General features: G+C 43.8%; 1 protein-coding gene and 1 long non-coding RNA gene across 5 annotated transcripts in view; one reads left to right on the top strand and one right to left on the bottom strand.

The window, feature by feature from the left end:
* Positions 1 to 4,130: 4,130 nt before the first annotated feature.
* On the bottom strand, positions 4,131 to 6,248 carry LOC129120042 (uncharacterized). 3 transcript variants are annotated; one of them, XR_008534173.2, is made up of 3 exons: positions 6,125 to 6,248; positions 4,634 to 4,863; positions 4,131 to 4,253 (listed from the first exon to the last, which is right to left on the bottom strand). It is a non-coding gene; the product is annotated as an uncharacterized LOC129120042 (long non-coding RNA). The 3 variants fall into 3 exon arrangements; XR_013182521.1 differs by lacking the exon at positions 6,125 to 6,248 and adding an exon at positions 5,264 to 6,096; XR_013182520.1 differs by lacking the exon at positions 6,125 to 6,248 and adding an exon at positions 5,283 to 6,095.
* Positions 6,249 to 6,344: 96 nt separating this feature from the next.
* Positions 6,345 to 14,077, top strand: part of CHCHD3 (coiled-coil-helix-coiled-coil-helix domain containing 3) — a 147,391-nt gene continuing 139,658 nt past the window's right edge. For both annotated transcript variants that reach the window (XM_054631443.2, XM_054631442.2), the window contains exons 1-2: positions 6,345 to 6,516; positions 8,653 to 8,722. In XM_054631443.2, the coding sequence (XP_054487418.1) occupies positions 6,436 to 6,516; positions 8,653 to 8,722 (151 nt within the window). In that variant the 5' untranslated portion in view covers positions 6,345 to 6,435. The remainder of the gene's footprint in view (positions 6,517 to 8,652; positions 8,723 to 14,077) is intronic.

Genomic DNA, 14,077 nt, shown 5'->3' with positions numbered 1-14,077 from the left:
AGAACAATCCTTTTCTAGCTTGAAAACCAAGGACACCACTGCAGCTTTAGGCTCAAGCAATAAAAACAGCAGTGAATTGAGGAGAGCAACCTGGGAGGATGGGACTGCATAACCTGGAGCTGGAATTGGACAATTAACCCCAATATGGAAATGAACTAAAACTTATAAAAGTGTGAAAACTCGTGACTCACCAGCCATCTTGGCTCCATCTTGGCTCCATCCATGGCTGGGCTCTTGCACTGCCCAAGGTGTATCCTGTGAGGGCCTTTGATAAATATCTTTATTCCTTTAACTCTTCTAGCCTCTGTTCCAGGCAGCCTCTCCAGGCTTCAGTGGTATCCCTGTTGAGTTTGTGAGGTCCCCAGGATGAGATGAGAGTTGAAAATCTGACTCCATGTTCCAGAAGGCTGATATGATATGATATGATATTATATTATATTATGCTATACTAAAACTATACTAAAGAAAGAGAAAGGATACAGACAGAAGGCTTAACAAGAATGAACAATAAAACTTGTGACTGACGCCTCAGAGTCCAACACAGCTGATGGTGATTGGTCATTAATTAAAAACAATTCACATGTTTGGACCACAGACCACATTCCAGAGCAGCAAACACAGGAGAAGCCGAGGCTTCTCATCTTCCCAGGAGAAGAAATCCTGGCCAAGGGATTTTTCAGAAAATATGGCAGTGAGAGGATCCCATTGCCAGCAGAAGGCTCTGTGTTCTGTGCCACAGCAAAGAGCTGTTTCCATGCTCTGAGACCTGGCAGATGTTGCTGTGACATTCAGTGGCTGCTGAGGAGGAGCTGAGGAACAATCCCAGCCCTTCCACACTGAACACTTCCATGGGGCACACAGGACTGACGGGGTCTCTGGTGTTGAGATGACCCTGAGGTGTTGGAAAGTCTCTTTTTCCCAGCCCCGAGACCCAAGAAGAACACAGGATTCCTTGGCTCTTGTTCTCAAGGTTGTTTATTTTCTCTTACCTAATACATTGTCTGTCTGACCTGCTGAGATCTGTCCAGCAGGTTGGGTTGTGGCACAGTCCCTGCCCTTGGGGTGGTGTTGGCTTTTTATACTAAGAACTGCCTGTACTTTATTTACAATAATTTTCCAATACCCATCACCTATGTTAGACAGTCTGGCTCTACTCTAAACCAATCCAGAAGTGTCACCATCACAGCAGAAGATGGAGGACAAGAAGAAGAAGGAGAAGAAGGACAGGGCACACCCAGATTCCTCCATCTTGCCTCTTGAACCCCCATTCTAAATCCCCAAAATTCTACTTTTTCACCCTGTGACAAATTCACTATCATTCTGCTCAAACTCTTGTGGCTTGTAACTCCTCACACAAAGTTGGGAATTGTTCCATGGGCTAAAATCAAAGGCACAGGTGTTTGTGACTCTGTGCCAAGGTCTCTGAGCCCCCTGCCAGGGTCTGGAATCACCCAGGGCAGTCAGAGCAATGTCCTGGGTCTCGACAGGGACCACCAAGGGACACCTGGCAAAGTCACTCAGTGTGACAGTGACTGAGCAGGAGATGCTCCACAGAGCAGAACCTGACAGCAGGAGTGCAATGAGCCATGAGCACCTCACCCATCCAGGGTTCCCATGGCATTTTAAAATTCCTCACACAAGAGCCTGAATTTTAATAGTCATTTGTTCCTGGGCTCATTAGGATTTATTTGGGAATGCCTGGCAAGGCTGTCCTTCAGTACTGGTTGAGTACATCAGAAAAATCGAGTATTGAGTGGTGGAAGAAATATTTCTGCCTCAATGGAATATGTTCAGACAAGGACAAACAGGACAAACTGGACAAGAGCGTTGTGATTTAACAAAGAATCAGGCATTTATAACCTGGCCATAAAAATGGAAAATGTGGAAAAGCACATGGCAGAACAAAAAGGGAAAGCTTTTAACCTAAAAATAAAATAATAATAATAATGACAACCTAATCATTTTCTGGGCACTGCTGAGGCCCCACCTCTGTCACTGTTATATGTTCTAGAAAAATTTCTTCACCAGGATTTCTTTTCTTGAGAAGCTGAGAAGCCTCAGAGAAAAATGAAAACAATAATTATCTACTTGCTTCTCCTGTGTTTTGATGCTTTGGAATGTGTTTGGAGATTGTTTATCCAACAGGTGATTGTTTCATTGTTTTCATGTGAATTGATTTGACTTAATGACCAATCACAGTCAGGCTGGGTCCAGGCTCTGGAAGGAGTCACCAGTTTTAATTAGTATCTTGTTAAGCCTTCTGTAAGTATCCTTTCTCTATTCTTTAGTATAGTTTTAATGTAACATTCTTTAATATAATAATATCATAAAATAATAAATTAACCTTCTAAAAAAATAAAGACAGATTCATCTTTCCTCCCCATGACAAAAGACCCCAAAAATTCCACACACCTCAATTCCCGTGTTCAGTTTTGGGACCCTCGTGACAAGAAGGACCTGGAGAGGCTGGAGCAGGTCCAGGGAAGGGAACGGAGCTGGGGAGGGTCTGGAGAACCAGGAGGGGCTGAGGGAGCTGGGAAGGGTCTGGAGAACCAGGAGGGGCTGAGGGAGCTGGGAAGGGTCTGGAGAACCAGGAGGGGCTGAGGGAGCTGGGAAGGGTCTGGAGAACCAGGAGAGGCTGAGGGAGCTGGGAAGGGTCTGGAGAACCAGGAGGGGCTGAGGGAGCTGGGAAGGGTCTGGAGAACCAGGAGAGGCTGAGGGAGCTGGGAAGGGTCTGGAGAACCAGGAGGGGCTGAGGGAGCTGGGAAGGGTCTGGAGAACCAGGAGGGGCTGAGGGAGCTGGGCAGGGGCTGAGCCTGGAGCAAAGGAGGCTCAGGGGGCCCTTGTGGCTCTGCACAAGTCCCTGCCAGGAGGGCACAGCAGGGAACAGGGACAGGAGCAGAGGGAACGGCCTCAGGCTGGGCCAGGGCAGCTCAGGGGGGATTTTGGGACAATTCCTTCCCAAAGGGCTTGTCCAGCCCTGGCAGAGCTGCCCAGGGCAGGGGCAGAGTCCCCATCCCTGCAGGGATTTCAGAGCCCTGTGGATGTGGCACTTGGGGACATGGGTGGCCTTGGCAGGGCTAGGAATGGTCAGACTTTATCCTAAAGGGCTTTTCCAAACTTTTCTGTGATTCTCTGATCTAAAGTTCCTGCTTGTTTTCCAGATGCTCAATTCAATACCTGGAGTTTGCCAGTTTGAGTTTTGCTTACACACATCTGAAGTGGGTTCAGATCAATCACCATCAGAAGCAATTAATAGATGGATTTTGATTGCTACACTTTTATTTGCCATTCTGCTTTTTTGTTGTCTTTTTGCCTGGTAGAAATGCACTCTCTGCTAACCACTGAAGGGAACTCCTAGAATCCCATGTACCACAATTACACCAGTCCTGAAATGAGCCCATTATTTATGTGAACATATAAAATGTTCCACTTTTACACAGCCCAACTTCCCTTTCTGTTTGCAGATTGCTCCTGAGAGTTGTGAGCTGGACAGGAGTTTATTTGCCAGTAGTTAACAAATGATTTTTGGACTGTAAATTTGTTGTAGCTTTTTCCAACATTAATTTCTAACAGTATTTTATTTTATTTTTTTTTCTCCATCTAGCAATACCCTCCAAAGAGCTCTCCAATGGGCCTGACAGCCCACAGAGAGAAGCTCCTGACATATAGATAGCCCTGGCCTGCAGCAAAGACTCTTTCATTTCCACCTATTAGAGGGGAGCCATAAATTCTGGGGTACCTCAGTCCTGCTCTTTCCACTGCCACTGAACTTCCCAGACACAGCAAAATCACCCAAAGCCATTTTGAGATTTAATTCTGCCCATTTGTCCCTTTTTTTTAACCCTCCTGCTGAAATCTCTGCATATGTTCTGTAATTTCCAGCCATAGAAAACAATCATAAAAAGCCCCTGGTAGGAAAGAGCTGTTGTTAAAACCTTAATTCCTAAATATAAATCTTCCTGTTCAGTGAGGCAAGGGTTGTGTCTGGACTCTGCCAAATAAATTGGGAAGAGCTGCTTCTGATTTGGAGCTGAGCGTTTCCACAAGTGCCATCACTCACTGAATAAACACAATTTGACCCTTTAAAAACATTCCCAGAGGAGAAAAATAAAGAAAACTCATTGCCATCAGTTTGTTGGTGCTCAAAATAAAGACAGAGAGATCCACATTTATTCTGTGAAAATAAAACAGTTCCAGGGATGGTGAATTCTTAACAGTGCTCAGAATGAAGACAGAGATCCACATTTATTCTGTGAAAAAAAAAACCAGTTTCAGGGATGGTGAATTCTTAACAGTGCCCCCTCATAGAAAGTGGTTTAACATCTATAAAAACAGCCCATAAACATCACATCACACCCCTCAGGAGAACAGCTTTGTGCCCTTGAAATATTCCCCAGCAATTTTTATTTGGTAGCAAAGTGGCCATCAGCAAGATCTTAAGCCCCAAGGAAGGCAGCCAGTGCTGCAATGGTGGCTGACAGACACTTTATATCCAAATAAAAACGGACTGGAAATGGATCAAGGAGGCAGGAGCAGCTCTATTGATGCTGGTGGTGGTGTGGGGACAGAGAACTGAGATGTGGCAGCTCACAAAGGCTGCAAAAAGCTGCTGGGATTGTGCAAAACCCACCTTGGGACAAAGGGGAGGGGAAGGTTTTGGGATCACTTTGGTGCAAATAGCCTTTCCCTCCTTGAGCCAAGAAATGAAGGACTTGGAAGGGGAAAAGAAGCAAAGAGGAAGTTTCCCAAATATCATGGTTGTTGGTGTTTGGTAGCATTTGACCAGCAGAAGATTTGGGACTTCAGGAGGAAAGAGAGGTTCCCAGAATGGCCAGAGCCAGATGCAGTTTATCTTGCAGGCTGAAAAGACAATTCATTAATAACATTATTAATCTGCTGGAAAGGAAATGACATGCCCAAAGGGACGGTGCTAATGGGAATTTCATGTGGAAAAGGGAATGAGGCACCAGCCCAGGCCCAGGGTGCAGCAAGGCCCTGGAGCTCTCACCCCTCAGCACAGCAGGGAACCCTGTGTGAAAAACACCAATCATTTGGTTTTAGAGTTTTAAAAGTTTAAGAGTAATAAAATGGTTGTAAAAATAGCAATATAATTAGAGTAATAATAATTTTGGACAATTTGGATTAGGACAATACGAGACAATAAAAACAAAGAGTTATGGATGTCTGGGTACCTTTTCTGGGCAAAATAAGCCTGAAAAAGGACACAGTTAACAGAGGATTAACCCTTAAAAACAACAACCTGTTGCATATTCATACACCTCATCCATGATGCATAAATTCCATTCAAACACAGGATTCTGTCTGGGCAGGGTCAGCTTCTTCCTCTTAATCCTAACCAGCTTCTTCATGGCTGAGCAAGGCAAGAGGAAGTTCATTTCTCCTGATAATGGAGCAATAAATTCTCTTTCTCTGAAAGATTCAGGTGTCCTGTGGCTGCTATTTGGTGTGAGTCCTTTCTTTAGGAAAAAACTATCCTACATAGCATAGTTTCTATTTTAACCTTAGGTTATAACCTAAAATTGTATTTAACACACTACTTAAGAAAATTACTACAGCATAACTTTCTAACAGAATACATATAATATTCATTGGAATATTTGAGAAAAGCCAATCATAAAATAGGCATTTTCCACACGTGGAATGGTTTAGGCTGGAAAAGCCTTCCCAGAGCATCGAGTCCAACCATTCCCAGCCCTGCCAAGGCCAACACTGACCATGTCCCCAAGTGCCACATCCCCAGGGCTTTGAATCCCTGCAGGGATGGGGACTCTGCCCCTGCCCTGGGCAGCTGTGCCATGGCTGGACAGCCCTTTCAGGGATGAAATCTTTCCTAATATCCAACCTAAACCTGCCCTGGCCCAGCCTGAGGCCATTCCCTCTGCTCCTGTCCCTGTTCCCTGGAGCACAGCCCGACCCCCCCGGCTGTGCCCTCCTGGCAGGGACTTGTGCAGAGCCACAAGGGTCCCCCTGAGCCTCCTTTGTTCCAGGCTCAGCCCCTTCCCAGCTCCCTCAGCCGCTCCTCAGAGGATTTTCAGCACCCCGGAGGTGCTGGCAAGAGCTCGGATACCGCGCAGTTCAGGGACGGCCATGACTACATTACCCAGCGCGCACCGCGCGATGGGCACGCCCCTCCCGCTTCCTCCCTCCGCGGAGCATCACGGGACTTGTAGTCCTCGCGCCCCACGTGAAGTTCGCCCCGAAAAACTTCCCGCACCTTTCCGGGTACCTGTCTCTCCCCGGCAGGGGCGGGCCGCGCCGTTTCTATAGCGACGCGCCGGCTCAGCCAATAGGGAGCGGCGTTCTACGGGCGGGGCGGCTCGCCTGGCCAATGGGGAGCGGCGTTGCTGCGGGGCGCGCTGGCAGCGTGCTCGCCGAGTCTCCTTGGGGCCGTCCGTGTGTCCGCGGGCCGAGATGGGTGGTGGCGGCAGCACCCGGCGCGTCACCTTCGAGGCGGACGAGAATGAGAATATCACCGTGGTCAAGGGCGTGCGGGTGAGCGCGGGGCCGGCCCGGGGCTCGCCGCAGCGCTGCGGGCTCGGCCTGCCCACGGCTCCCCTTCCCACTGTCCCTCCCCCGTGTCCCAATGGCTGCCCCCGCTCGCTTCCCGCTGCCCTCAGGGATTTCCCCTCTCGGGGGGGATAAGGAGCGTGTGGGCCGTTCTGGGGGCTCCGTGCGGCTGCAGGAGCTGCGTTTGTCTTTGCCTGACCTCCACACGGAGCTCCTCCCTTTGCCATGTCCTGCCCTGCACGCCTTGGATCCACCTTCACTGTGTGTGCCACCGCTCACTGCCCGGCTGGCCTTGCGAGGACATTAAAGTGCCACCCCTGCCATGGCAGGGACAGCTGCCACTGTCTCAGGCTGCTCCAAACCCTGTCCAGCCTGGATTTGGACATTTTAGGGATCCAGGGGCAGCCGCGTCCAGCTCCAGGGCAGGTGGCAGCAATGCCACCCCTGCTGTCTGTAACGCCCCTGGACCCCTGGGATGTCCCGTGTGAAAAATGCCTATTTTATGATTGGCTTTTCACAAATATTCCAATCAATATTATATGTATTGTGTTAGAAAGTTATGCTGTAGTAATTCTCTTAAGTAGTGTGTTAAATATAGTTTTAGGTTATAAAAAATGTTAAAATAGAAACTATGCTGTGTAGGATACTTTTTTTAAAGAAAGGACTTGCAGCGAGACAGCAGCCACAGGACACCCGAATCTTTCACAGAAAAAGAATTTATTGCCCTCTTATCAAAAGAAATTAACTTCTTCCTGCCTCGAGGGCACTTTTAGGATTCAGAGGAAGAAGCTGACCCTGCCCAGACAGAATCCTGTGTTTGAATGGAATTTATGCATCATGGATGAGGTGTATGAATATGCAACAGGCTGTTGCTTTTAAGGGTTAATCCTCTGTTAACTGTGTCCTTTTTTGGGCTTATTTTGCTCAGAAAAGGTACCCGGACTGTCCATAACTCTGTTTTTATTATCTCCTATTGTCCTAATCCAAATTGTCCAAAATTATTATTACTCTAATTATATTGCTATTTTTATAACCATTTTATTACTCTTGAACTTTTAAAACTCTAAAACCAAATGATTGGCGTTTTTCACATCCAAGGAAGGATTGGGGCACCCCAGAACTTGTGACACAACAAACTTCAGGAATTCCTGCAGCTTAGGAGTTGTTTCCATGTCAGACACTGTGTGGCCCCTTGCAGGAGTGATAATAATTTATCATTTATTGCTGCTTTTTAGGGAGGAGAGATGCAGGAGGAGCCCTGAGAGTTCATTCTGTTTCAGCAATCTGATGTTTTCCATTTCTGGTCATTTAATGCTCTTGAGTAAATAGGTGACAGGGATATAAATGTAATAAAATTTATATATTCTGCACAGTGGGGTTCATGTGCTCTGAAATGTGGCACAGCCTGCTCAGAGCAGCTGGGGCTGCCCCTGGATCCCTGGAAATGCCCAAGGACAGGGCTTGGAGCACCCTGGGACAGTGAAATACGTCCCTGCCCTGGCAGGGAATGGAATTCAAACTCTTTAAGGTCTCTTCCAACCTAAATAATTCTGTGCTTGGATGACAGAAGTTGGAATCCAGAAGTTCTTATGCTAATAATTCTTTCCCTTTTGTTAATGTTGTCCATGGGCTTCCATAGATGTGGAATTGGAGGCTGCTCTTACCCTGATGGGTTCTGCACCATTTGAATATTTTTCTGTGCTTGTGTCAACATCAGAATGAACTTTGTGTTCCACTGTGACACCTGTGTTGCACAAGTCCTTGCAGGGCTTTCCCAGGATGAAATTCTTCCTGGGTTGAGTGCTCTGCATCTCAGAAAGGCAAATTAAATCACAGAGAAAGGCAAAACCACTGATTAATTACCAGCAACACACCCAAAAGTGTTTTATTTCCTTTACTCTTCCCTGTGTCCTCTTTGAGCACCAAAATCATTTTATTCTGCTTTTTTTGTGAGGGGAGTGCTCTGAACAATGAAGGGCACTGTTTATGTCGGGGGTTGAATTGGAGCAGCTGCCATGTGTTGCAGAGAGGCTGCAGGCTGTGTTTTTATGGGGTTTTCCTCCATTTGGAGGGGAAATGGGGACAGGAAGGAGCTGAAGTTTCCTTGCTTGTGTTTTGCAGCTCTCCGACAGCGTCATCGATCGCATGAAGGAGCCCTCCTCAGGCAGTGGCAGACAGCACCGAGGGGCAGGTGAGCTTGGCTCCTCCTTCTCAGCTTTTCATGGCAAAAAACAAATCAGATTTGCCCTTCAGAGCATCACAATGAACTCATTGCCCTTTCACAGAGATGGGGTTTATTTGACATTAATTTTTCGGCTCATCTTTAGCTTGTGGACTGATGGAGGAGTTAATTCCTCTTGGTTTTTTTTTTTTTCTGCCTGATATTCAAGTGTAAAACACAAATTAGAGTTGGTTTTCCACACTGTTATCCGTTGTTAAAGACTTTAAAAACTCCAAAACAGCCCAGAACATGCAAATATCCAAATATGTCTTGAAGGGAAAGGGAATTTTCCCTTCCCTTCTGAAGGGAATTTTCTTGGTCCTTTAATCAAAACTGACTTTTAGTTTGGGAAGTGTTGGAATCCTACATGCCCTGGGTCCCTGGAATGTCCCAGGAAGGATTGGAGCAGCCTGGGACAGGGGAGGTGTCCCTGGAATGAGCTTGGAGGTCCCTTCCCATCCAAAGTGCTCTGGGATTCTGGGATTTGGGACACTCAGAATCCACCCTGAGGGATTTTGTGGAAGTTGGGGATGGAAAAGGGAAGGGAGACCCTTCCTGGAGTCCTGAGGTTCCCAATGAAGCCCCCAGATCCCAAAATCCCTTCCTAGAGAGGAGTCGGGGTGGGGATGGATCCAATCCCAGGCTGGGGGAGCTGGGAATGGAGGGAATTCCCTGGAGAGGGAGACTGGGCTGGGATTTTGGGAAGGGATTCCCAGAGCAGCTGGGGCTGCCCCTGATCCCTGCAATGTCCAAGGTTGGACCCTGGGGCTGGAGCAGCCTGGGACAGGGGGAGGTGGCCCTGCCATGGCAGGGGTGGAATTAAAAGCCCTTTAAGGTCCCTTCCAACCCAAACCATTCTGGAATTCCATGAATTGCTGGACCTTCCCAAGCTTAGAAAACTTTAAATGTGTTTTTCCTTGAAGAACTTGTGATTTTGGGGAAGTGCTTCTGTATCCCAGACAAATAACACTTTCCAAAAATAAGAAAAGATGTCTGGAGGGAGAAACAGTAAAATTCTTAAACCCAGCCCTTTCTTCCAGGCAACCTCTGGTAGCTTTTGGTGGAGGAATAATGGATTAAGTTCCATGGAAGAATGTGTGTCTTGTTGCTTGCCAATAATGATGAATTTATTGACTTCAGTTTGGGGTCAGAAATGAAATTACATCCACTTACATCTAAAGACAATGTCTGAAAGCATCTCAGCTTGCTTGGCTCACTTGCTGGCTTCTGAGTAATATTAAATGCACTAAAATATTTAACAAGTGTAAAATCTTTCAAGTCTGTCTGTGATTCCTAAAGCAATATTGATGGAAAGTAATTTGGTCAGGCAGCAAGGTTTAATTTTTTTTTTTTTTCTGGGTGTGTATTATACCTAAAGCTTCAGACAGAGGGAATGCTTTAATTCATTTTAGCTTAGTACATATTGGAAAAACTAATAGTTTATTAGGGGAAAAAAAGAAGAAAAAATGCTTAAATTATCAAGAGTGTCACTAGCTCAGACAGTAATTTTTTTCCCCTTTGCAGAAACAGATTCTATTAAGGACACAGAGGATTTTTCTCCTTTTTTTCACTGTATTTATTATTATGTCTTCATTAAATAAATGAGCCAAGGCTGATTTATATCACAAAATCTTGTGTAGGGGTGAAGTGAAATAAGCCCTGCTGGTGCCTCTCAGGAGCTGGGTCACACCTTGCTGGTTTTCATGGATGAATTTTTGTAGTTTGGTTTCTTTTTTTGTGTTGCTGTCTGGTTTTGGGTGGAGTTTCAGTGGATACCTTGTGTCAGAAACATCTAAAGATATTATTGGGATGTGAGGATTTCAAGTCTTGGGTTCCAATTGGAGACAAACCCAGGATTTAAGTGAACTTTAGGAGAACAAACTTCATCTTTTGGTTGTGAGGTCACATAGGAGAAAGCTTTCAGGGACACATTTGGGGAAAGGGGGAGATCCTTAAGGACATCCTATTCCTGCACATCCCAGTCCTCAGAAAAATCAGGATTATGAATTTTAAATTTAATGTATTTGAAGAGTTGCAGCATGTCCTGATGATATTAGTAATTCTGGATAGCTGGATACTGCATGGAAAACTGAATTTAAAACTGGAATGTCTGAGGAGAAGTGACAGGGAGGCTCTGCAGTATTGCTTGTGAGAATTACTTTGTGTTTCCAGTTTTTGGGAGCACCTGGAAGTTTAGAGAATTGGGCTGAATTTCTGCCAGTTAAGCAAGACTCCTCTGCAAATAAACCCTGGCAGTTCTTTGCCCTTTCATGTATTAATTGCTTCCATCCACCTTTTTTGTTCCAGCAGCACTTTTTCTCTGCATGAACTGAAAGATGAAATAAACTGACATTTGTGATGTTACTTTCTAGAACTCCTCTTATTTTTAGAACAGGAAAAAACCCAGAAGTTTGGCAGTGCTTGGGTTGATTCCCTTTGCTGTGAGACACCTGGGAAGCTCAGAAGTTCCTGATGTGGATTTTCCACCTTTTTTTCTGCAGCAGGAGCCAGGAGAGCTTGGGCTTTGCATTTGTGTTTATTTGCCCTCCTCTATTTACAGCTCTGGGAATTCTTCCTAAATTGTGTTTTAAACTTGTACTGGAAACCTGAAATAAATGGAGTAGAAGCCTCAGGCAACACTCAGATTGTGGATCACTGATAGCCTGAAAGGCCATTATTTTCTTGATATAAATTCATATTACTATTATTAATAATAATATCCATAATAAGAATAATAAAGAATAAAAATATAATATTATATTTATCTATATTTATGTATCATTATATATTATTAATATTATTATTTATATATTATATATTAATATATTACAATATCCCTATATAATATTATATTCTGTATTATTACATTACATATAAATATATATCTATAATACATGATAATATATATTTATTTGTATATTGTATATTTATAATCTTTTTAATAATAATATTATATTACAATATAATAGTATAATAGATTCTAATAATAATAAAATATTATAGTATTATAATAGTATAATATATTTCAATATTACAATATTATAATAGTATAAATTATTATTATTATTATTATTATTATTATTATTATTATTATTATTATTATTATTATTATTTTAATACTATTATTAATAATAATAATATTCCTTTTCAGAGAGGTGCCTTGATATCTTTTGGGTTAAAGGAAGTGGTTTATTATGCCAAAGGTGAAATGTTTTGTAACTCACCAGGTTGCTAAAGGTGCCAAAGTTGCAGTGCTGGCAGTGGAACAGCAGATTTTTAGTGGAGTTGACATTCCTGTTATTGGATTGCAGGAGAATAGGGAGGATGGAATTCTGCATTGGAGATGGAGGAAGTGCTGCTGGAATTAAAGTTTTTGCTGTCCTGGTGATGTGCAGGGTGTGCTGTGGGTGCTTTCAGGTGGCTGGGTAAGCCCTTGTCAAATGGTGCTGGAATTCCAGGGAAAAACTGGCAAATCAGGGAATTGAATATGGGAAATATCCATAATTGTGTAACAGGAATGTGCCCCTGGATCCCTGGCAGTGTCCAAGGCCAGGGTGGACAGGGCTGGAGCAGCCTGGGACAGTGGGAGGTGGCCCTGCTGTGTCAGGGGGTGGCACTGGATGGGATTTAAGGTCTCTTCTAGCCCAAACTATTCCATGAACATCCAGAACCTGGTGAATTTTCATCTTGCAAGGCATCAATGAAAAAGCTGGTCCTGTATTCCCAACATCTGTCTCATTCCCAAGCAGCATTTTGAATCTGCTGTTGGGATTTCAGCAGCCCTGCACCTCTGGGCTGCCTGGTTTTGGTGTTTTCTGAGTGCTGAGACATCCTCTGCAATGAGGGATTTTACACTAAAGGCAAGCAGGAATAAAAGGCAAAAGGTGTTGGAACATCTCCTGCAAATGTGATATTTTAACCTCTAATTGATGTTACAATGAACCTCATCTGCTCATTATCCTAACGTGGTGTGCAGTGATTTAATTCACCAGAAACTCCCCACCAGAACAGCTTAAATATAAATAAATATAATAAATATAAATATAACATAATATATAATTATATATTTTATATTTCTATTTACTATATTTAATTTTATATTTATTATGTTTATATGATTATATATTATATTAATATCTAACTTTCTGAGTGCTGGGACATCCCCTGCAATGAGGGATTTTACACTAAAGGCAAGCAGGAATAAAAGGCAAAAGGTGTTGGAACATCCCCTGCAAATGTGATATTTTAACCTCTGATTTATGTCACAATGAACCTCATCTGCTCATTATCCTAACGTGGTGTGCAGTGATTTAATCCACCAGAAACTCCCCACCAGAACAGCTTAAATATATAATTATATATTATGTTATAGTTATATTTATTATATTTATTTATATTTTATATTTATATTTATATTTACTATATTTAATTTTATATTTATTATGTTTATATGATTATATATCATATTAATATCTAACTTTCTGAGTGCTGGGACATCCCCTGCAATGAGGGATTTTACACTGAAGGCGAGCAGGAATAAAAGGCAAAAGGTGTTGGAACATCCCCTGCAAATGTGATATTTTAACCTCTGATTTATGTCACAATGAACCTCATCTGCTCATTATCCTAACTGTAGCCATGATATTTTCTGAAATAAACTTTCCTGAGGATTTTTTCTCCTGAGAAGCTGAGAGGCCTCAGGAACAAAATGTAAGCAATGGTTATCTGCTGCTGTGGAATGCAACAGGTGCATCTGGGATTGGGCTCATGGGGTTGTTTCTAATTCATGGCAAATCACAGCCCAGCTGGCTCAGACTCTCTGGTCAGTCACAAGATTTTGTTTTCATTCCTTTTCTATTCTTAGCCAGCCTTCTGATGAAATCCTTTCTTCTATTCTTTTAGTATAGTTTTAATATAATATATATCATAAAATAATAACTCAGCCTTCTGAACCATGGAGTCAGATCCTCATCTCTTCCCTCATCCTCAGACCCCTGTGGACAGCACCAGGATCCTAACGTGGTGTGCAGTGATTTAAACCACCCACAACTCCCCACCAGAGCAGCTTAAATACAGAATTAAATAGATTTAAACATGCTCCAAGAAATGCCACTTGTGTTAACATGAACCCAGAGTTTGACATGATACAGATTTGGATTGAAGGAGGTTTTTTCCAGTGAGGGTGGGGAGTTCTGGCAAAGGAGGGAAGTTGTGCCTGGCTCTGGCTTCCCTGGAGGTGCCCAAGGCCAGGCTGGAACCCCCTGAAGTGAAAGTTGTCCCTGGCAGGGGGGACTGGACCAGCTGAAAACTGCAAAATCCATCCCA

Source organism: Agelaius phoeniceus, chromosome 5, assembly GCF_051311805.1.
Source record: "Agelaius phoeniceus isolate bAgePho1 chromosome 5, bAgePho1.hap1, whole genome shotgun sequence".
Classification (NCBI taxonomy): domain Eukaryota; kingdom Metazoa; phylum Chordata; class Aves; order Passeriformes; family Icteridae; genus Agelaius; species Agelaius phoeniceus.
Note: the sequence above shows the minus strand (reverse complement) of the source record. Positions and strands in the feature narration are given on the sequence as shown.